Raw genomic sequence first — 25361 nt, 5'->3', positions numbered from 1 at the left:
CTTCAATCGTGGATGACGAGGGCCTTCAATGAAATACGATGTTCAACTCACAATCTTTACTGCACAAGACTCATTACAAATCACAGCACGCGATTCGTTTCTTATCTTAAGCAAACCAGTGGATTAGACCCAAGAACCGCCATAGAAGACCACAGACGTCATCTTCTCCCGTTCGTTCTCATCTGAAGAGTCATTGACAGCATAACTTCAATTGTTCTGGACTTCAATTGTTTTGACAGCGCACTCTATGACGTCTTGGCGGAACTGCGTCGAATCCCACTTAGGTGTACGCAACACCCTAGTTTGCTCTATTTGATAAAACGCCTCTTGAAGGCGATAGATGGCACATTTCAGCCATTCTCCGACATATATAAATAAACAAGAATTGCGCGTTTAAAGGTGTTAGATAGATAGATAAGCCAAGCCGATTTGTGCTATTTTCGATATGCGGCATAGTGAATTAGGCCATTTTTGAAGGGCTCTAGCGCCTTAAAAAACAAAAATATCAAAAAAAGCAAAACGGTCCGACACAGATATTGACAATATTAATCGGTGTAAAAAAAATCATTGCTCTTAGCTTCAAAAACCACGGAGGAAACAGTCGAGTATTACGTTTGTATGGAGAATTGATCACTCCTGTTGGCTCTTAAGCGAAATTTTGTCACTGTATAGGGGGGTAAGGCCGTCGTTTTGACCATGAAGTGTATCATAAATAAAATTAAGTTACCTTAATATGTTTGTAACTCAAATATAAGCGTTGTATATACATTTGTAACGTAAAATTAATAAGCGAGTTAACAGCACACTAAAAGTAATATAATCGAGTATTATTATTTGACTTATTTAATGTGAAACGCGGTAATGTGACACGAATAAGTAAGAATAATAACGCAAATCTGTTTTACGTAACAGTACCTATTGCTAGAGTCAGATTAAGAGCCAACGGGAGTGGTCATTTCTCCATACAAACGTACTCCTCGTTTTCCTCCGTGGTTTTTGAAGCTAGAGCAATGTTTTTTTCAACACAGATTAATATTGTCAATATCTGTGTCGGACCGTTTTGCTTTTTTTGATATTTTTGTTTTTTAAGGCGCTAGAGCCCTTCAAAAATGGCCAAAATGGCCTAATTGACTATGCCGCAATGAGAGGCGTGCCATTCAAAACTGATATCAATTAGCCAAAAAAGCAATACGGTCCGACACAGATAATTTCATAATCATTTAGATTTTCAAATTTGGTTACGATTGGTTAAGTTTTGGAGGAGGAAACAGAGGAGTACGAAACCTCGATTTTTGAGATTTTTACGCAGGATTTTTCGCCTTGTCCTTATCGCACTACTTTTAGGTGCCGCTTCCGTTAGCGAGACGGGTATATTTACCTAAAATATTTAAAACTCAGCTCCTGTTTCGTCTTAATAAGCTACCTCTGCACAGGCTTTGCAGTGATAGATTGTGGAACTGCCAACAATATAAACGGTAAATCCCCGTCTAAACGTCTCATTTCACTTAACTATACGGACTCTATGGTAGGAATAGAATTAGAAAATTGGTGTCAATTACTATTACAACAAATTTTAGGCTACAATGGGTCCGATATAAGGAAGCGGACAATATCAAAGCAATCAGCCATCTTTAAAAACAAGACATCAATAAATATCAACAAATACAACAAGCAGCATATAAGGACGTTTCGAGGACACGGCTTGTGCTCGTCGTGTTTACTACACGGTGCAATGCTCGAGGCAAGCGGCTCCAAGAATATTCCGCCGGACTCTGCTCTGGCCGACACAAACACAGGAAATGCTCCGCTTCTTACACGGCCGCTCCTACAAACACATATGCAACGCGAGAATCCGGCGAGAGCGTAAATTGTCGCGTTTAGTGTAAACAAGTGATTCATTTAGGTTAAGAGGGTTACATTACATGCATCGAGCGTATAAATCTCCCGGGTTCTAAATACAATTCAATTTGTCAAATATAGGTTGTTATATATCATTGTGGCGAGTAGGATAACTAATGGTGTTAAGTAGAGGCACGTGCCCGCGCGCGGAGCCCTGCTGCAGACGCATCACGTGTCTGGAAGTCGTAAATTTAAAAGCACCCGGCCGTGGCGAGAGTAGTGGCATGGACTAACGCCGCGCCGACAGACGATGAATATGTAATTGTTCCGAACATTGCGATATTCGGTCCAATAATATTTATGTGAGAATCGAACCATTGCTTTTGATGGTGGCTATTCAATTCGCTAAGCTATTTAATTTTAAGAATGCGCATATTTTTTCGTAAATACGATCAAGCAGTGACTTTAAATTCCAGCATAATAAATAAACAATGCTATTACTGCTTGTTCTCTGTTTGGCCCGAGGGTTAACTGGTAGAGAATACCTTCTGGCATTAAGTTTGCCTTTTGTACAATTTTAACTGCAATAAAGTTTAAATAAATGATAGCACGCTCCACTCGACTGTTCTGGCATGGCCATTGGCCAAGTCGAAATCCACCATGACTGTGAATGAATATTCAAATTGTTTTCAAAGATAAAATAATAGACATACCTATTTGCATCTAAGTATTATCATTAAAAAAAGGTGTATAAAGTGTTATAATGCCTTAACACTACACTAAATACCTCCTGAGATTTAACAACACACGACTCATATGTATACTTCTGACTTTTTTACAATTGAAGTAAGTATGAACACGAATTTGAATTGTTTACCTACTCAACTAAATAACAATGCTTAATGAGCCGTGTAAAAATGGCGCCACCTTGTATATTTTATGTAGATTGCATGTTCAACATTAACTTATAGTAGCTGGTTTAAGACAGCAGCTGAATAAAAATAAAAATTATTACAAAGGCAAATTACAAACCCATGTTTTTAGTGGCATTAACCTAGGTGAATCACTGAGCTCTAGAGCCGTATTCAGATTTTACTATCTGTTATGGTTTTGATATTTGTTCATATGATACGATCGCTCGCGCTTATTGGTGCGAGTTTTGTTATAGGGCATCTAGCTCGTACACTAATTGGTACGCGCGAGATGCACTATAATATAAATCGTGTGAAGGTCGTATCATAACAATATCAAAAGTACTTAATTATAAAATCATAAGACATTGATTCATGATAAAGCTGAAAAAATAGGTAATCAGTCTAGTTACAAATAAAGCAAGAGAGACTAATTTTCTGCCGTCCCACAAAAACATCGCGGTTCTCAATCTGCTAATAACATGTTATAAAAAAACTATTAAACGTTATTTTTTTGTGCCGTGACCTTAAAAAGTCGTGTTGTTTGTACAGAAACAAGAGTTTTTGCGGGCAGTGTCAGTAACCAGCGACGGTCACTCACCGACACGGTGTACGGAGCTAATCGAATAAAATAGATAGCTGAGTAGGCACTTAGGCAGGTATGATTTACACAGATATTAATTATTAAGACTGCAAAAACGTCCAGAAAGAACTAGACCAGAGTTCTTTCAAAACTTTATAACACGTGATTCACGTTACATTCATTGGTACCCAGAAATCGTTTGGGCAGAGACTCGTGTCATTAACTTTACTTATCCTCATATGATTCATCAACGAAAAACGGAATACCTGTACGGATAAGGATTTCATACATGTGAAATGTGAACATTTGACAAAAGGAAAATATTAACGTTCAGTTACAAAAATATAGGACCTACTGAAAAAGTCTCAAATAGCAAAGTTTTGTAAAGTGTTTACAGCAAATATTTATTTATTTATTTAGACTTTATTGCACGATAACAAAATGTACAAATAGCGGACTTAATGCCTTGAGGCATTCTCTACCAGTCAACCATTGGGTCAAACAGAAAACTTGTAATAAACAGAAATATGGCGATATGAAACAAAAACTTATCTTCTATAAATCCATTGATTTTGCCAAACTTTATCAAGCACAGACCATTCAGAAAAGAACAACTTGCGTCTTTTCAGGTAGTAAAAAGAAATTATGATTTTTTATTAAGATATACTTATTTTGAAACATCTTTCAAGGGTGTTTGCTAAATTAACCTTGTTTGTGACTTATTATCGCGTACCTACTAGGGCTTGCAATTCGAATATTCGAATATGTCGAATATTCGACCTGTTTTGATATTCGAATATTCGGCCGCTCAGGTTTCGAATATTCGAATATTTTTTATTACTAGGTAAAATCTATTTTCATCCGCTATAGTTACTGTTTCTGTGTGTTTTGCCGGGTATTAACAGTGAATGAGGAACGGTAGGTACCCAAATGCGAAGGAAATAATGTTTTTACTGTATTCCTCTCAATAGGCTTCGTGAATACAGTTAAACCTATCTCAATTTCAAAGGAAACGAAATCAAAAAGTATGTTTTATTACGGTGCGCTAATGATTTTTCTAGGTACAAGTAACGTTACGTAAGTTTTAAGATAAAGGGTCATTCTGTTTATTGAGTACAAGCGTACCTTAAGCGAATATTCGAAGTCTAAACCTTGCCCTGCTTTATCGCAATTCACAAATTTGATCATACCAAACCTACCGAACCTTTAGCTAACGAATAATCCACCCCGTAGTCAGCCAACTTTTTCCCTTAAATATTCCAATACCAATTATATAACTTATATAATAGCCGACCATTAGGAATCAAAACTAAACTTGCCAAGACTAATTAAGTCAATAAAGATTCAAAATACAATGGAATTAAAGGCCATTTTACAGGCCTCTTAACGACTAGAAGTTAATTTAAATCAGAAATGATTAAGTGATTACCTACTAAAATGTGTTAACAACTGTATAATTACGTGATTATTTAATGTGACTTTGCTGTGTACCAGTTTAGATTAAAATGTTTATTTGAAAACCACTGGTTGATATCTCACTTAAAGCCGAACTTCCGGCTGGCGCCATTTCTGATTGTTGACAGTTCTTATTGGCGCCAATAATGGAAGTTCACTTTTAACAGTCTGTAATATTATTAAGCGACCATTTATAAATCAAATTGTCAAATAATATACTTCTTTCAATATCTGTTGAAAATTGTTCATGATTAAAATGTTGCGACTAGTGATGAACTTCCGGTTGGCGCCCTTTCTGACAGTTGATTGTCAATATAAAAACCCGCCATTGCGCCAACCAGGGCAGTTCATCACTAGTGGTCGAAGAGTGATAATCTATGTGATAATCGAGTTAAGGTGAAATTGTCTTGAATTAAAGGTGTTGTAAAAAGGTTTGCCAAATATAAGAGTAAGTGTTAATTCCATTTCTTTTATTCAAATTACTATACCATTACCTTCCTTCTCCAACTTAATTAATGTGAGGGAGCCTAATGTCTAAAAGCATAGATACAATCAAATTTACAGTATTTCATAATTAAGGCTCCTCTCCCATGATTAAGACGGTAATAGTGGCACTATCAATCGAACAGAACAGTATTTCAAGTAAAGTGTAAGTACGTTTACTACTTATTTGCCTAAATCTCGATTGAGAGAGCTATAGTGTTTAACATCTCAGAAGTGGGTATGAACAGTTTTTTTTTTTGTTGTTTAAATTACCTTACGAAGTCACAGTCCATGATGATATTCCACGTTGAGATATTGAATGCAGTAATATGAAGATAAAATAATGCAAAACACGCGTGGCATAGATTTATTATTCAAAGAACAAAGTGGCATTTTTTTTACTTACAAAATAACAGTAATGTATAGTTTTAATTATTATTTCTTCCAACCTGCTATGTGCTTATACAATGAGAGGCTCATGTTACAAGGTTTATTTTCTTTTTAATAAAAAAAAAAGGCCGGTCAGTTGACAACACATCGATACAGTAATAGTTCATACTTAAGTACTAATAATACGTTAGCATTCCTTTAAATTGTTTAAAATTAAAAACGTGTTTTAATATTCTACTTAAGCTACATCAAAGCTACGTTAAACACATAAAGTTTTTAGTTATTACCACTAGCTACTTTTCGGGGCTGAAGTATAATCCCCTTTTATTTACAAAGAATAAATTGTGCGCAAATGCATGCTCAATTCCAGAGGAACCTGACCAATACGTAAATGTCTACTCCCCTTCACGTCCCACCAACGAGCGGCGGTCGTGAAGTCAAAGGAGGCGGCCGACGTCTCGCAGACCATCCCGACAACTGATTCCGTCACGTAGCCGGCTGACCAATTGGCCGCACGACCACACAGGCCGTCGTTCGCGCAGCCGCTTAAGCCGTTGGCCACGCAGCCAAGCACGCCGCGGCTCGCGCAGCGAAGTGAGCCGTCGCTTGCGCAGCCGAGCGAGCCGTCGCTCGCGCAGCCGAGCGAGCCGTCGCTCGCGAAGCCAAGCGAGCCGTCGCTCGCGCAGCCGAGCGAGCCGTCGCCCGCCCAGCCGAGCGAGCCGTCGCCAGCCGAACGAGCCGTCGCTGGCGCAGCCGAGCGAGCCGTCGCCCGCCCAGCCGAACGAGTCGTCGCTCGCGCAGCCGAGCGAGCCGTCGCTCGCGCAGACGAGCGAGCCGTCGCTCGCGCAGCCGAGCGAGCCGTCGCTCGCGCAGCCGAGCGAGCCGTCGCTCGCGCAGACGAGCGAGCCGTCGCTCGCGCAGACGAGCGAGCCGTCGCTCGCGCAGACGAGCGAGCCGTCGCTCGCGCAGCCGAGCGAGCCGTCGCTCGCGCAGACGAGCGAGCCGTCGCTCGCGCAGCCGAGCGAGCCGTCGCCCGCCCAGCCAAGCGAGCCGTCGCCCGTGTAGCCGAGCGAGCCTTCACTCACACAGCCTAGCGAGCCGTCGCTTGCGTAGCCGAGCGAGTCGTCGCTCACGCAGCCGAGCGAGCCGCCGGTCCCGCAGCCGAGCGAGCCCTCGCTCGCGCTCCTAGCGAGCCGTCGCTCGCGCAGCCGAGGAGCCGTCGCTCGCGCAGCCGAGGAGCCGTCGCTCGCGCAGCCGAGCGAGCCGTCGCTCGTGCAGCCGAGCTAGCTGCTGCTCGTGCAGCCAAGTAGGCCGCCATTCACGCAGCAGAGTGAGCCAGCGGAGTGGGCTCAACCTGCAGCCGGTAAACCAGCCGAGTCACTCTTCGCGAGCAAGTCACCTGATTAAACATGTGAGTCAACCTCTTCTTATTCAGATAATAATAATTTAAAACTCTTACTTGATGCACTAGAAACGTTTGGACGTAATGATTCGTTAGATAAGGTAGGAAACTTGCAAAACGCGGTCCCTGAATTCGATCCAGCAAAAAAAAAAGGGGAAGAAACAATGAGCATGTGGATTCATAAGGTTAATGAGTGTGCGACTATATACGGCTAGTCTGAAAAACAGTTGATACATCTGTCCTATTTTCTTGGACGGAGTGGCAAGCAAAACTACTTGCGGCTTTCCTTCCAAAGGTAATTATGGACAGAGGCTTAGTGACATGTTGTCTATACGAGCTCGTTTTAGACTTCTACACAGGTGGCTTTAATAAATAGAGTTAGCGAAGCCATAGCTGGCAGATTACCAGTCAAAATCAGATTAGGAGCCGAAGCTGCGCCGTTTCATGACCCCGATAAACTTACATACATATCTGCGTAATGCACGTAACATTAAGCCGGCTTCTGATCGTAAAGTAGAGAAAAACCACAACTATGGAAAAATCTCAGGAAGATACCTCTCGATCAATTTTTAAGTGGTGTTGTTACAACTTAAAACAAGAGGGTCACTTGTCTACTCAGTGTACCTTACCTATTAAGAAATGTACGAACTGTTTGAAAGTGGGTCATGAAGCTGAGCAGTGTTTTTCAAAATCACTAACACCAACCGCAATCGTTACTGAGTAATCTGTCTCGTGCTGCTTTTATGTTCACACAAAGTAAATGAGTTAAATTATTTTTAGTTCGACCATCTACGTTCATAAGTTACGTATAACAAACAACACAATTTATTTATTCGTATGGCTTAATTGTTCAGTCGTTTATAAAGCTATTCTAAGGTTCTGTATCCATTAAATTACGTCACTGCCGAGGGTAAACAAGTGTGCAGGGTTTCCGTCGTATTTGCTAAGTGGGCAGTACTGAATGATGTGCTCGATGTCCTGCACAGGAGCCCTGCAATCGCACTTTGGAGTCTCTATCCATCCACATTAGTGCAGGAATGCTCGTGAGCGATCGCAGCCGGTTCGCAGCCAGTTCAGTTCAGATGGCACCATTCTTTTCTAGGCAATGAGAAGCCAGGTGGTTTTACTGTGGGAATGATAGTAATCCCAGTATTCCCAATCCTTTCGGGGGAACTTATCGTTCCATTCCTCTTCGCATTTGTCCGAGATATTAAAGTTTGCTTTCATTAGGTTTCTTGCAGTTCGGTGAGGAGGATGTCGAGATTTTAATCGGTGTGTTGTAGGGTTTCCAAATTCAGCACTGGCAGCTAGATTGGGATGGATCAAGATCTTCTGTGCCTCACGTACTAGCGCTTGCTGTCTCCTTAAGTGTGAAGGCGGTATATGACTAAGGGTTGGAAGCCACTGGACCGGAGTGATTTTGATGGTTCCGGAAATGCACCTCATGGTTTGGTTTAGGTGTACGTCTACTTGCTTTGTGTGTGCACTGTTTAGCCAGATAGGTGCGCAGTATTCTGCTGTTGAGTAGACTAGGCTAAGAGCAGTGTTACGAAGTACGTCGGCTTTTGCCTCATGTGATGCCAGCCAGTTTGTGCAGGAGGTTGTTGCGAGTGTGCGGAGCATAAGTGAGACTGCAGTCCAGGGTCACTCCAAGGTACTTTGGCGTTGGATTGTATTTTAGTACTGACCCACCGAAGGAAATGTCGGGGGTTCAAATTTAGCCTCTTTATTGTGCAGGTGGAAGGTTGTCACTTCTGTCTTAAGTCAACACACACAGAATAATGACACAACACAATAATAGAGATTAAAAATATTTAATTAATTAATTAGTATTACATACGGCGAGAAACCGTTCTTAGTCGTCGCGTGGAACGGACGTTTATACCCTCAGCGTGAACTCATTTAAATTCAGATATATTGTTTCTCACTTACATTATGATTTCAAAAGATATAATGAAAGTACGTCGTAATGCTGCGATATTCTAATTAAATATTGAATAATTAAAACTGCATCCGTCGAGTTTCCCCATATTATTGTTCCATACGATATTAATGAGTGGAAATGTTTATAGTACACGGATCTTAAGGCGGCCTTATATCTATAAGGGGGTTTTTAGTTTTCATTTCCAGCTAAGGTTAGAATCAATCATTCACCCTAGAAACCGGTTTTGATCGCACATTATCATTGGGGTATAGAATTGATCATTAAAATTAAATATAAAAATAACCTAGAATTCTAAGTTTTTATCTACTGATTTCGGCAACAGAGGCTGTGTGGTTATGGTTTCTTATTTTGACAACATAAGAAGCAAGGTTACGTGGATTAAATACCGATGTTGAATAGTTTGGGTGATTTTCTTGTTCAAACGCTTAGCCGGTGCAGGGTCACTATATGGGTTGATGAGGTGAACTATTGTAGACTTACAAAGTTAACCAGACCTTATTTATTTCTTATTTTGAAGGCATTACATATTTGTTCTTGTCGTACCTAGGTGTTTTTATGCGTATAAATATCATCACTTAGTAAGAGTGTAAATGCGTGCAAGTTAGGGCGCGGCGCGATCTTATTGCAGTGAGATGACAATAATGTTTTGAGGACGTTGGTGCAGATTTTGAAATTAAAAGGTCTTTGCTCGCTTTTCTAGTAGCAGTCCATTTTTGTAAAGGTCGTTGTGGTACGGTAATTTTTAACAGTTCAGGTAAATAAGAACGATAATGTCACAAATAAATAAGTACTTACCTACAATCTTTTATTACATGAAATTGTTTTAGTGAGAGAGTACCAGTCAGTACTATAACATTAAATGAGTATTACAGATATTTGTTTATTGACATGAACATGAAATTGTTTTATTGAGAGAGTACCAGTCAGTACTATAACATTAATATGAGTATTACAGATATTTGTTTATTGACATGAACATGAAATTGTTTTATTGAGTGAGTACCAGTCAGTACTATAACATTAATATGAGTATTACAGATATTTGTTTATTGACATGAACATGAAATTGTTTTATTGAGAGAGTACCAGTCAGTACTATAACATTAATATGAGTACAGATATTTGTTTATTGACATGAACATGAAATTGTTTTATTGAGAGAGTACCAGTCAGTACTATAACATTAATATGAGTATTACAAATATTTGTTTATTGACATGAACATTAAATTGTTTTATTGAGAGAGTACCAGTCAGTACTATAACATTAATATGAGTATTACAGATATTTGTTTATTGACATGAACATGAATGAAGCGGAGTCATTTTCGGGCTATATAAACTATGGCGCACTCCCTTAAGAGACCTTATGTATAGGATGTAGCATCTTGATCTTAGCAATAGAAATCCAAGTAAGGGCGAATAAGAAGTGAAGTTATTTTGCATATATAGCAATTTATTTTCGATAATGTTATTGTTATTTTAAATAATTATTATTTTACAGTATTCAGTACGTAGCGGGATCTGTTGCTGAAATACGATATATGGCATTCAGGACATAGAGGGGGCCTGTTGCTAAAATACGATATATGGCATTCAGGACACAGAGGGGGCCTGTTGTCAAAACTATGATGGATGACATTTAGGACAAAATGAGGCCTGTTGTCAACAATATGAAATGATTAATGGCATTCAGGACACAGAGGGGGCCTGTTGTCAAAACTATGATGGATGACATTCAGGACAAAAGGGGGCCTGTTGTCAACGATATGGCTAATGACATTCAGGACAAAATGGGGCCTGTTGTCAACAATATGATTTACGATATTTAGGTCATGATGGGGCCTAATATCGGTTGACTGATTTATGGTGTACTAGATGTAACAAGACATGTTACTTGGTGTAATGTTTAATTTCATAATTAGATACATATTATATATTAGATTGTTATTTATTCCATGTACATTTAGAGGTAATCGTTAATTAGAGGGCACAATGATAAGTCCGAGGTCGCACTTCTGAATCGGATGGCCGACTGTTAACAACTGTATAATTACGTGATTATTTAATGTGACTTTGCTGTGTACCAGTTTAGATTAAAATGTTTATTTGAAAACCACTGGTTGATATCTCACTTAAAGCCGAACTTCCGGCTGGCGCCATTTCTGATTGTTGACAGTTCTTATTGGCGCCAATAATGGAAGTTCACTTTTAACAGTCTGTAATATTATTAAGCGACCATTTATAAATCAAATTGTCAAATAATATACTTCTTTCAATATCTGTTGAAAATTGTTCATGATTAAAATGTTGCGACTAGTGATGAACTTCCGGTTGGCGCCCTTTCTGACAGTTGATTGTCAATATAAAAACCCGCCATTGCGCCAACCAGGGCAGTTCATCACTAGTGGTCGAAGAGTGATAATCTATGTGATAATCGAGTTAAGGTGAAATTGTCTTGAATTAAAGGTGTTGTAAAAAGGTTTGCCAAATATAAGAGTAAGTGTTAATTCCATTTCTTTTATTCAAATTACTATACCATTACCTTCCTTCTCCAACTTAATTAATGTGAGGGAGCCTAATGTCTAAAAGCATAGATACAATCAAATTTACAGTATTTCATAATTAAGGCTCCTCTCCCATGATTAAGACGGTAATAGTGGCACTATCAATCGAACAGAACAGTATTTCAAGTAAAGTGTAAGTACGTTTACTACTTATTTGCCTAAATCTCGATTGAGAGAGCTATAGTGTTTAACAAATGTTTTCTCTCTTACATACGTGTTTGGATGGTTAAAGTTATATTAATTCACGCAACGACGCATTTATAATAAAAAGTTTTATTTAGAAATATTGAAAATGACTAATTTTTGCGTTTTACTTGCTTTTATAAACGTGGGCATCTCAGAGTAGGATGATAAAATCTAATATAAGTGGATTTCAGCAAAATATCATTAATTTTAGCAATATATGAAAAAAGCTTTTGAATAACACGATACTAAACCGATTTTTCGTTCCTTTTCTTATTTTTTTTAAATATTCGAATAATTTTTCGAATATTCGAATATCTCGTCAGAAAAAGTCGAATATTCGAATACCTGAAAGTTTCGAATATTTGCAATCCCTAGTACCTACGGTGCACATCGTTCTCTTAATTACGCCGGATCCAAACTTGTTTTAATCAATTTGTAGGTATGTAAGTTAACTTAATTATTTATCTGCTATCGTTTGCAAAAACGACAATTAATGCCGCGATTGCAACGTAGACTCATTAATAGGATAAAACCTGTTCGATAAAATGAATTGAAGGAATTCTTAAATTATTATGAGTATTTATGAGATTTGACCAACAAGACTCACATGACAATTTCGTTTGGATTATGTTATATTTGTTGTACGCTCTCAAGTTCGTAAATTATTGTTTATCAAAAGAATATTAAGAGGAGTCGGTACTAGCATTTTTCTACAAATAGGTATACACATAAAAATATAAATTTATATTTTCATGCCCCCAGAATTAACGTGGACAAGTGCAAGTGTGCAGTGGGGTTCTCTAAATCATTGTCGGGAATTATTTTACCGAATATAATTTTGAATCCAATTATTCGCATAATTTAATTTTGCCGAATGCTCCATTGCCAACTCAACACAATAAATCGCATGATTTCCCAACCTAACTGTTAGCACAGTATAATAAATAGTACTAACGTACAGTATGGACACTCCCTGCCTCCCGTTGAAAGTGCCGCCCACCCGCTCTCGGTTACCTCTCAGTTACCGGCTGGCAAGGACGCGACGACGCGGTGCGCAGAGCGGAGGCCACGTAAAATATTAAACAAATCCTTTTGTAATGGGCGTGTGTTGTGCTGTGTACGGTTGTTTAAGCTCTATAAACAACAAAACTAAAAGAAAGTTCCACAGATTCCCATTGTATGAATCAAGGCAAGTACATAACTGCCCTCCTAAGCTAAAAGGCAGTTTTTCGACATTTTGCCAAAATTGACTTTTTGTGATATTCGTAATGTAGAGATCGAGATGCATCGACCACTTTGGCCCGTTTTCCGATAAGTGGCTTAGTTTTCGAGAAAAATATCGTAAAAAGACCGTATTTGCACTAATTTTCTAAGCGTTCCTAGTCTAAAAAGCGACTATTTGACAAAGCCAGGCTAAAACAACGTAAATGCAGCTATACGTTTTTTTTACGCTCTGGTTTGCGTAAAATCTTATCCACCATGTCTAGCCTAAAATAACGTATAAGCCAAAAACTAGGCTAAAAATACGTAAAAGACGCTATACGCGCTTTAAAATTAGGATCTTTAGCAAAATTTTAGATCTGATACTAGTCTAAAAAATCGTATAGTATTTTTTTTTGTTTAAATGTCTCATACGTCATTTAAGCCTAGTATCACTTAACTTTTTTACGTCACCATAATAGTCTTTAGAAACGTATAAATGTTATACGTTCTTCTTATTTTGTATGGACGTCGTATTAAACGCAAACAAACTTTTATAATGGTTGAAAGTGCGTCTAACTAGTCTATAACGCAGTATATGCTCCAACCTTCGTCATGCTCCCCGCGCGCCGAAAGACACCCTTATGCTAAGTAAAAGCCGTCAGCCGCAAGCGCAGGCTTGTGGCTGCCGGTATGCGAGCGGAGGTGGCATTTTGCGCGCGAAATATTGACCGAACGCCAAAGTAAGAAAAATACTTTATTATTGCATTACCATCATATGTTATCAATAATATGTAGTGTTTACAATCAGTACCTTCGAGTATTATCATTTTTATCAAGGTATATACTTTAAAATTGCCTCGAAAATACTTACGCTCGACAGCAAATACGTCTTTCTAGCGTAGTTTGTGATGATGAAATTGTTCATACGTACTTTTCTACAGCAAACGTTGTTTAAGTTTTATTTTTTCATTCGACGGTTTGACTGCTTTTATTTAAATAAAATCAAATTTATATTAGAGCTAATTGTATCGGGTTTAATTCCCTATAAGCCAAGTAGGTATTTGACATTACGAAGAGTTTAAATCTTATTGAAAAATGTTTTAAAGGGAAATTTAATGAGAATTCTTATGGACGGAATAACATTTTCCGCCTAAGTATTTAGATAACCAGGACAAAGGACCATGGGCATCTTTGTATGGAACCTGGGTCCATCCAAAAACCAACTGAGAGTTATATATATATTAGGCCATTAAATACCTAAGTGGGTTTTATAAAAAAACAATATGTATCTTAAAATAAGTTGGTATGTTTGTGTATTAGGTAATAGTTGTATGTTAAAATAGTAAAAGCTATGAGTTTGTAATCTAATAGAAAAATAATTTTATTAAAATTTTAATCTGATTTTTAATTAGGTACAACCGCTAAAATGCGTTTTAGAATTAAATAAATGACAGAGTATGTGCAGGAATTAATAGGAGTTTAATGTTATTGCTAATGTAGACTACACAACTCGCTAACGTCTTACCGTGCGATGAAACTCTCGATGATTCGATGCCTATTGATAACAACTAAAATAACTATTAGAGATGCCACGAATTCGGTAAAACATTATGTATTATTGTGAGTTACGTGTATGCGAAAACTGGTCACCTACAAAGATAGATGGTTGCTAAGATTTAAGTCAGCAGCAAGCTGGGATCTCCATACAAACGTAGTTACGCTCTCATTTTAAAACGATTAGGTAGATTGCTCTAAAACTTTGTACTCACTAAAGGATAAGGTATATCTATAATTAATGTGTAGCTTCAGATACCATAATAAAAAAAATACAGCGAATATAAGTTTTTCATACTCAACTTATTTTTCCTCTATTTCATTAGTTTTGTTGGAATATAAACTAATTAGGTACTGGTATAGATATACCTTATGTTATTGTATGTGCAATTTATTACAATCCAACACGTTGTTTTAAAATGAGTAGGAATCTCCGTTTTTATGGGAAGTAATAATTCGGCTGAGCTTATTGCGGACTCTTTTAAGTTTCGTTGCTCATGCTCATTAGAAGTACATGTAATGTCATTAGTAGAGTCGAGTAAATCTAGCCTATGATACAAATAAAATCAGAAAGACTGTACACATTAAAAATTTGTACATATTATGGGGTTATTCCCACCAGTTAGGTATCTACCACCAAGTTGTTACCAGTGGTAACTACTGGGAATTTATTTCCCACCTTTCTTCCCAGTAGCTACCACCAACTCAGTTTTGTGGTAATTACTGGGAAGTTTTTTTCCAGTAGTTACCACTGGTAAATGGTGTGATTTTTTCCCTAGTAGTTACCACCAACATTTTTTTACAGTACAATTTAAATGTCTTTTATTATATGAACAAAAACACTATACTACTAAGCTTTTATTAAAAAAACGAGGTCCAGCGATTACCTTATGCATTATAATCTTAATTACCATACAAAATTAACATATAAATCGGGTTATTCCCACTAGTTACCATCAAGTTGTTATAGTTAAATAGTAATAAAAACAGTATAAGTAGAATACTATAAAAATAGAGGCTTTATTGAACCCTAACAAAATTGTAGTAACTACTGGGGAAAAAATCCCACCTTTTACCAGTGGTAACTACTGGGAATCAAATCCCATTAGTTACCACTGGTAACAACTTGATGGTAACTAGTGGGAATAACCCAATTTATGTGTTAATTTTGTATGGTAATTAAGATTATAATCCAAAAAGTAATCGCTGGATCTCGTTTTTTTAATAATAGCCTAGTAGTATGGCGTTTTTTGTTCGTATATAAATAAACATTTAAACTACGTGTCTATTTTTTATTCCCATTTCTTCCATAAATACTAATCTATAAAACCGTATATTCGGTGTTTTGGGTGGTATACATTTTTTTACACTAGCACGCTAGTCGAAAATCTGGACAAAATCTTAATTTTTCCTAGTATACTAACCAAAAAGGCCGAATAGCTGCTATAAGGTCTTTTAACTTAGGATTTCAAGTGGGAATTATTCATTGTTACTAAGCAAAAAGGCAGCATGTGACATATACGGCGTTTTTACCTAGTTTCTACTTCGTAACTAAGTTAGAACGCCGCATAACGCATGTTTACCGCCTTCTTGACTAGTACGACCTACACATTTTTAAGCTTAATACTAATCTAAAGTGTTTTTTTATAAAATTAAAAAAAACTGAGCTGTTTAGAAACATACTATAAATACCTAAAATAAGTACATATATATACCTACCACATACAAAAAGAAAAAATGGAAAAAGTTTTTCCGTTTCGTAGAAATTCAAGAAAGATGTTTGGGTTGGTTTTTTGCGATTATCTCGAAACTAGCTTTTGTCGAAAAACTGCCTTTTAGACTAGGACGGCAGATAAGTACCCAGTTATTTTTAAAGTGTTATATGTTTTAGTAGAATACCAACTTACAATAGGTACTTATGTTTATTATTTCTTTTACCCTATCTGTTTTAGACCTAAACCTATCAGACCACACTGAAAACAACACAATATCTATATGAACAAAAAATCATGTTTTCAACTTTACGTAATATTTTGGTGGCCTGAATTTCCTTACAAAAATTTTGTTACTTCGTTTATACTGATTCAAAATAGGAAACTATTGTATAAATCGAGCTTAGATACCCACCTTACAGCATAATATGATTCTTATTTCTTCTTAATTCGCGCAATGAGTTTTGGGTCATTGAGGTCATCGAACTTGTCAACAAAATGGCGGGAACCCTAGCACGTCTTATCTCACTCACACAAGCATGGTACGCGTTCACCTACACGAGCTTAGACTGTGTGCGTAGGAACGCGTTTGTTTCATACATTTGATCGCCAGTGTCCGGGGTGTGCTGTTAGTAACTGTATGTTTAGAGAGAACTTAAAAACGTCATGTTTTAGGTTAGCAGAATGACTTCGTAAGTCTGATACAAAGTAAATAATCTGCGAAAAGTTGGTTGGCAAGTGAAATCCGGACAATAAAACATCGGTGAAAAGGCAGAACACCGTACAGTAACTATTAGGCAGTGCAGTATACAATATCAGATGTATTATGTATTTATTAAAAGAAATAAATAATAATTAGAGATTATGGACCGAATTCTCTGAAACGCTTTTGTATCTTTTGATGTTTACATGTTTACAGTAATGAGCCTTTAGGTCTGTTTTTATATTTTTTGTAAGTTATATCTATATTTTTATGTATGACTGTAAGTGTTCTGAACAATAGGTAAATAAATAAAAGAATAAAGAATTCGGCTCTACAATCATTAACATTCCGAATTTACGTAGAGAAGAGGCAAAAATACAGAGTAACTTAGAAAAGTAATTTATACCAGGTGCTGGTTGTCTTCATTGACTTCAGCAAAGCATTCGATGTTTTAAATTATACCACGCTATTTTATAAGCTTAAAACGGTAGGTGTACAGGGCCCTTTGTTGGAGTGGTTCCGTGACTATCATACAAACCGAAATACAGTCGTACGCATCAATGGACAAGATATTGACCCCATACCTACACAAAAAGGCACGGCACAAGGTTCGATTTTAGGTCCAACCGAATATTTAACGGACGTCAACGACATGTGTAACCTATTCACAAAGGGCTCGGTATACCAATTTGCAGATGATACGTGCTTGGTCACATACGGCAGAAACATCAGTGAGGCACAGGAAATGATGCAATACAATTTTGATACTCTGTGTAACGACGCCCACGACGTAGGCTTAGTTATAAATGCCAACAAAACAAAACTTTTACACATACGCTCCCCATACGCAAAAAGTGTCAACCCTATAGTTATAGCTCATGCGCACCCCTGCTGGCACGACCCGCGCGCGTGCGCGTGCGAGCCGCTCCAGCTGGTGGACCAACATACCTACCTGGGCGTTGTCATCGACAAACACCTCAACTGGAAGCCTCACATTGAACATGTGTGTGACAAACTACGGTCTCTGCGTTCCCAAATGAACATACTTAAATATAAACTCCCTTATAATAATATTACGATTACTATACCTGTCTCTGGCAGACACGGTCATAAGTTATGGGCTAAGTAGCTATGGACGAATATATAAAACTTACATAGATAACATATATAAACTACAACTTACAATACTTAAAACTATTTTACCAACATACCTAAATAGATTTGATAACGAATATGATATTTTTAAATACTGTAAAGTAATGTCTATCTTTGACAAAATCAACATGTCGATAGTTCTCGATGAATATGATAAAATAAAACTATTAGAAATGAAACATAGACATAAAAAATTACGTAGCACAGTTGTTCAATCTAGATATATTCTACCGAAGTACGTAAACGTGTATGGCAGGAGGACGTGGGAATTTATGCTACCTAGCATACTAACTAATATACCCGAAGAAATATATAAAAATACCCTCGAAAATAAAACTAAATGTAAAAACGCGTTTAAGAAATATTACTCGGATGGGAATGTGTGATGACAGGTGTTACCTGATAATTGTTTACTTACGAACTTATTTTTTCCTTTATGTGTCTAGTATATAAGTACCATATACAAAAAAATGCATAGGTATATAAACATTAAACATGCAGTTTGAGCGTAGTGATGCATTTGCACCACGCATAAACTTTCACAAGTTTCTGTGGCGCATCTTAGTTTTAAGTTCTTTGTATTATGTTTTTGTGATGTGTAAATAAATAGATAAAAAAAATGTAATTTGAGCAGCATAACTAGATAAGCTGCAACTAAGCTTAGAAGAAAAAATCGTCATGAAAGCGCATGCTTAAATAAAACAACATGTAAGTATGTAGGTACATACTTATAACACGAAGACAACATATAATACTTATAGGTCATTTTACATCATCATCATCATCATATCAGCCAAAGGACGTCCACTGCTGGACATAGGCCTCCCCCAAAGAGTGCCACAATGACCGGTCTTGCGCCACCCGCATCCAGCGGACTCCTGCGACCTTAACCAGGTCGTCAGTCCACCTTGTGGGGGGGTCTACCCACGCTGCGCTGATTTTACATACTTTCTTAGAAACTGTCACATTACTGTACACTTAATTGTACGCCATGCGTGGCATAATTCCACAATTAAAATATTTGGAACGAAATATGCTACAATGAATACCTACCTACGATATCAATTAAAATACACATGCAAGGCTATTATCACCTTATTCATATCACGAAAATACCGCAATTGTGAGCTGTAAAAATTATGAAGTCCTATTCATTTTTTTTTACACATTATTGCATATTGTTCTGAATTTATTGTGAAGACGAAAGTGGAGCGGACCAGCGCAAAATCGCCTTTTCATACAAACGCGTAGTCCTCATTTTCCTCTATGGATATTAGCATTATTGAAAATGTTTTAATACAATTTGTTGTATATCAACTAAGTACAGCCATGCCCCTACGTTTGATTTTTTTCTACATTTTTATTATTATACTTAAAGAGTTAAGAGCATTTAAACATTTGTTTGAAATTTGTTTTCGCTCCTAATTTTTACAAAAATCAAAATATGAAAAAAGTGAAACGTAGGAGCGTAGCTATGGTTAATATACTTACATGAAATTATGTAAAAATATTTTCCAAAATGTCAATATCCAGAGAGGAAAATGGAGACTACGTTTGTATGGAGAAGCGCCCGTCCCCTTTCCTCTTAAATAAGAAACGCATGATTATTATGCATTTGTGACAAAAGCAAAATTGACCTAAAAGCAAATGCACTTACCTACATATATAATTATATATAATATAGGTACCTTAAAATACCGCTTATGAAGGTTGTTGCATTGTGCACGAATCGAATAATAGTTAATTATCCACAGATTACTATAAGTACTTGGTCAAGCAAATCTAGTCAGTAGAAAAAGGCGCGAAATTCAAATTTTCTATGAGACGATAATCCTTCGCGCCTACATTTTTTAAATTTGCCGCCTTTTTCTACTGACAAGATTTGCTTGACCAACTATAATTACTTAAAACTTTGTAGCAAGCGTATTCTGATTTTATGAGTATGATAATTCATAACCTGTTATTATTAATCCCTGCTATGAACTAATCCAGATCTAATGACAAAAGTGACATTTCTTCAACCAAAAACGTCACTTTTGATACTGACAGATCAGATCCATAACTACTTAATCCAGATCTAATTCCTAACCTCTTATTAAAATCATAATACGCGTATAAGTTTCAAATTGATATTCCACTACAAGTACTTACTGACAATATTAGTATCGCTTGACAATCATTGGTGTCACCAATCACCAACCATAAAGTAGAGCACGTTTCTTGTTAGATTATTTTGATATGTATTTGGGATCATAGATTTATAAGGCATAGATTGAGTGTTCGTACATCCCTAGTGAAGACATTTCAAGTGCGACGTCACGTCGCACTAGGGCTTCCAATACCGGGATCCCGGGATCCCGAAATACCGGGATCCCGTCTGTTTAAACAGATTTTTCAATACCGGTATTTTTTAATGAAATACCGGGATCCCGGTATTTTAAAAAACAAGGAAAATGTGCCTATTATAACGTTTAAAATCTATTAAAATGGTCAAATTCGGCTATATCAAGAAGATACCTTGCCAATTTAATTAAAAAAGATCATTTAATTGAAACAATTGCATATGCGTTAGATAAATATTTGGTGACGAATTCTGATGTTCAGGATATATTAAGGGGCTACCCCACGCGAATGTTGCCACTTTTTACTAGCGCGTCTTGTATTTATGCAAAAATAAGTATATAAAAGTGTTGCGAACGCAACCTTTATTTGTATAATACAGTAACTAAACGCAGCCGTCGGGCTCGGCTAGTATTTGGAAGCTTTTTCTAAAGCACCAATAGGAGCGCTCCACATATTATGTATCGCGGCCAATTAGAGGCACCCAAATCTTAACCACTATTTTCGGACATTCAAATTATGCAAATCACTCTTTCATCAGCCTCCATACGATTACCACACCACTTTTACATTTAACCGTTTAGTCAAGGAACCCTTGTAAAACCAGTACCTATTGAAATTATAATAGTTTACTTCAAATCGAAGCTTTTTATTTGAGTCGTCGAGATCCTGACCTGCACGGCGGCTACAAAAGTACTTTTTTAAATCGCAGGAGTAAAATTACGAATAAATAAATTATCTTAGCATGATTATTTATCAAAAGGAATTTACTATTTTACAAACAAATTATTGCAGTGGCAACATTGTCTTTCTTTTTTTGGTCTTGAATTACGTTTTGCAGTTTAGTATCCTATATTTACTTCAAAGTTCATTGCCTTCGAGATATTTGGCATCAAAGTTGAACAATTTTAGGCTAAAAATTGGTTTTCTGGCCATAACTTTTGTGTTAATTCGTTTAAAATGAAAACGTTTACTTACGTTACGTTACGTTACTAGACACGTTTCTCGAGACGTCAAAGACGAACCGAAATATTTAGATTTCGTTCATGTAATTGTAAGATTCTTCACTGCCAACTAGATACGAAAAAAGTGTTTTTTTTTTTAGAAAAAATAGGAGATTCGATTCAAAACTTGTCAAAAATGTCGGCTAGCCCCTTAATATAATTAGTTCTTAAAATTTTATCAAAGTGTAGAAAGAAATTAATTGTAATGGTAATGGCATACGAATTTTTGGTGCCAAAGAATATTTATTGGCTGATTATTAGGTTGAACTAATAATGTGACTTGTGAAGTCAACAAGGCGGATAAAATGATTGCCAACCTGGAGGGTTCACATAATTATTGCAGATGGCGATTATTGTTTAATATCCTAAGCTAAGGACATACATATCAGGTGTAAAAGTCAGCCTTTAAAAAAAAAACTAAATTTTTTAAGCCATTTATAGTCAATACCGGGATCCCGGGATCCCGGTATTGATGAAGACAGTTTCGGTATTAATACCGGTATTGAAAGAAGTCCGGTATTTGGAAGCCCTACGTCGCACTCGTGTCACCGTATTCGATCGGCCCTGACAGTACTCAAGGTCACGTCGGTTTGTGTACACCTCCCGTTTAAAAATCAAAAACACATGAAAAATGGTTGTTTGTGCATTGAATGGGTATCACAACGCATCATAACATAAAAACAAACCGACTTACATTACATTTCACACGTAAGTATAGAGTTTAATGTGATATTTTTACGTAATCGTAACTAAAAAAATCTAATGTTTCGTCAGCCGCCATTTCTTATAAATGTTGCCAGTGTAGTGAATATTTTTTCCTCAAAATGGGACATGACGTTTACATTCTAAAATGAATACGCTTAATTGAAGTTCCTTGTATAATTATATATTTTTAAATATTTCATTATTTTATTTCAAATTATGTAGTAATTTTATGCACATTTTAAATAAAAAATTGTAAAAATGTATATTTTTTTTTATTTAAACCTTATTTCACAAAGGACAGAAATGCAAAAAATCCTTAAATAAACATAAAAAGCTTTTGCTATTAAATCTACACACAAATTATTAATAACCAAGTGTTAAAGATGTTGTTAAATCCCCCAGTTTGAGGGAAATATATATATATATACTGGCAACACGTTTTTGTATACGTGTGTGTGTTGCTGAGCGTAAAACACGAGACTCCCACGCACACATCGATCGTGTTTCGGCTTCACTTTTGGCAGGTTAGCCGTATGGGGACTATCTGTCTATGCCAGTGGTTCCTAACCTGGGGGTATTTACCCCCCTGGGGGTAAACCTGGTATTTTGCGGGGGTAATAAGCTAACCTAATATAACAATACAACGAACGTACACGATTTATTTTATATTACCATTGGGAGGAGGGGTAAAATCAGGTTCCCTAGTTAGTCATAGGGGTGACCGGACTGAAAAGGTTAGGAACCACTGGTCTATGCGCTATTAGTCTGAGTTTGGGATCATAACAGACTGCGACTAGTACTAATATTTATTCTGTGCTGCGACGTATAAACAAGAGCGTTCATATCATGTACAAACGTGAAGGTTTTCTTAAAGCAGCACGCCAAGTACAATTCCGTTGCCAGACGCAAATTTTTTAGTCAATAAATTTAGGCATTAAGGTAGGCACACAAGGACTAGAAAAAACTCCACAGAAATAAACCCAGAAGTAAATGATGAGTCATAAAGTACCAGATAAATATCCCCAGAGTACGCATTTCTGCAATTCTTTATAATGTAAAAAAAAACTAGGTTAGACCACTTTAATTCGCAAACCCACGTAAAACAGCCATTGAAAAAAGCGGCCTGCCTCGGATCCTAACCGTACTCAGTCCTCAATAACCAGCTGCATAAAAGACGTCAAAGCGAAAACAAATATTGACAGTGAGCGAACTGTATCTGCCAACGTACTATTATGGAAGTATTGTGGAAATTTACACGCCTCGTCGCAGGCGCCGATGAGACGCTGCTTCAGGCTAGCAGCCTTATCCGAACAATGAGAATAATGAGATACGTCAAATACTAGATATTGAAACGATATGGATTAGATACGTCAGTGTCAACTGTCAAACAAGTGTCAATATTAACGTTTCTTCAAACAAAAACGTCACTTTTGACACTTGTTTGACACTGACATATCCAATCCATATCGTTTCAATATCTAGTATATGACGTATTTTTATTGTTCGAATACGGCTGTAGTAGAATACTTGCTCCACAAACAATTGACAAACACACTCGTGCCATTTAAATCATTACGTTTCAAGAGGTTAATTACATACCGAATAATGCTTTTTATAGATTTAATATTGTTATGTTTAAAGATATAATGTGACTAGGTTTGTTCTTCATGGAATTTTTATTTGTAACGTAGTAGGTAAATTTCGCAACATAACTCCCTACTCCAATATAGCGTTGTCATGTTTACATCTCGACTCGACAGTTGTTTACGCTTTCCGAAAGCGAAAGCTTTAAAACGGCCAATAAAAAGTCGCAAAGGTTCGCCCGCCGACAGAATAATACGAGGACAGGTAGGTGTTTTTCCACAAGTAGTTGTGTTGTGTGGGCAATGGCGCCTCGGCTGAAAGACGGAAACGGGTTCAATGACCCCGACCTTGGCGGCGCCGACGCAAGTAACGACACACACATCGTCACTGTATTTACGTTATGTAATGCGTGTGTATCTATAATGATAACATTTTTTTCAGTGGAAAATTATCAAGAAAATAAAAATAATATTATGATACTATTGATAAAATGAATCCCACAAATGATGATCAAAGTACATTTAACAGAAGAAAATCTTCATCTGCGAATTCTGCGAGTATTTACATGGAAAAAAGGCACACGATAATTGAATTCGATGCGAACGCAGGTACAATGAGGCCTCATTCACAGTCTACAGAAAGTGTCAAAATGTCACAGCGCACAGCGTAGTTCCGTCCACATTGTGATGTGAGAACACCGCTTGTTCCCACGCAATCGAAGCGCGTAGAGTACGCTGAAGCAACAGGCAGGGCGCGGAAGCCACAAACTACCCAGATGTAACTAAAACTATACCAGTACGGTTACCATCAGTTTGTCACTGACATAAACGCCGTCGATAACGTAATTTACTTTCTATACATCTCGCTCGCACTCGCATATTAGTGCAAACGGGATGTATAGAAAGTAAATTACGTTCTCGACGGCGTTTACGTCAGTGACAAACTGATGGTAACCGTACAGTTTCCATACTAACGCCGAGTCCAAAATTAATTAACAAGTTGGCTATTAAATAATACGCAGCGCATTATGACATATTATAGTAATTACACAAAAGTAATAACAAACGATTGCGAAATTATGTACCTATATTGTGTTCTTTAGTCATTTATTCCCGTGCTTTTTTACAACGACTTAATGTTTTTTTTATATCATCAATATCATCATGTTATTACTTTAAGTACCTATCTCTTAATACTGGGACATACGCATCTTTAGATTATTTAGATGCCCTTAATGTAAATAGGGTCCTCCAATGTTTGCATAATTATACGTAGGTTGTGTAACGCCAACCCATAACTTTGTATATTTTGCTAAGAGATGTTGTCAGCATTGCTTCGAGACCGTCATGCTCATGAACCAAGTTACAGTAGGTACTATAATCCCCTTTTAGTATGAGATCTCTACTGCTACCTGTATCAGTCGAGTAGAGCGGGACGGGAGCAAACAACCGGAATGACTGTTACACCGCAATAGTGCGGAACTAACGAACCAGGCCATCCACCAGCGAAGGGTCATCAGCATTTCACCGCTGGAACTATTCTTATTACAAGAAACGCCTTGTTGAGCACAGGTAATGAGCATCGGCGCACTCTTAAAGCTATAATTATTAAATAAAAGAGGTCTTTTATGCCAAATACCGG

General features: G+C 37.1%; 3 protein-coding genes across 3 annotated transcripts in view; 2 read left to right on the top strand and 1 right to left on the bottom strand.

The window, feature by feature from the left end:
- Nucleotides 1-25361, top strand: part of LOC134795538 (activating transcription factor of chaperone) — a 197947-nt gene that overhangs the window by 12040 nt on the left and 160546 nt on the right. The gene's annotated exons all lie outside the window — the stretch shown is intronic.
- Nucleotides 1-25361, bottom strand: part of LOC134795526 (3-phosphoinositide-dependent protein kinase 1) — a 152074-nt gene that overhangs the window by 73966 nt on the left and 52747 nt on the right. The window lies entirely within an intron of this gene.
- Nucleotides 24023-25361, top strand: part of LOC134795895 (uncharacterized) — a 44153-nt gene continuing 42814 nt past the window's right edge. Inside the window, exon 1 of the mRNA XM_063767826.1 lies at nt 24023-24086. Within this exon, the coding sequence (XP_063623896.1) occupies nt 24023-24086 (64 nt within the window). The remainder of the gene's footprint in view (nt 24087-25361) is intronic.

Source organism: Cydia splendana, chromosome 12 (genome assembly GCF_910591565.1).
Source record: "Cydia splendana chromosome 12, ilCydSple1.2, whole genome shotgun sequence".
Classification (NCBI taxonomy): domain Eukaryota; kingdom Metazoa; phylum Arthropoda; class Insecta; order Lepidoptera; family Tortricidae; genus Cydia; species Cydia splendana.
This window is presented reverse-complemented; position numbering and strand designations above follow the sequence as displayed.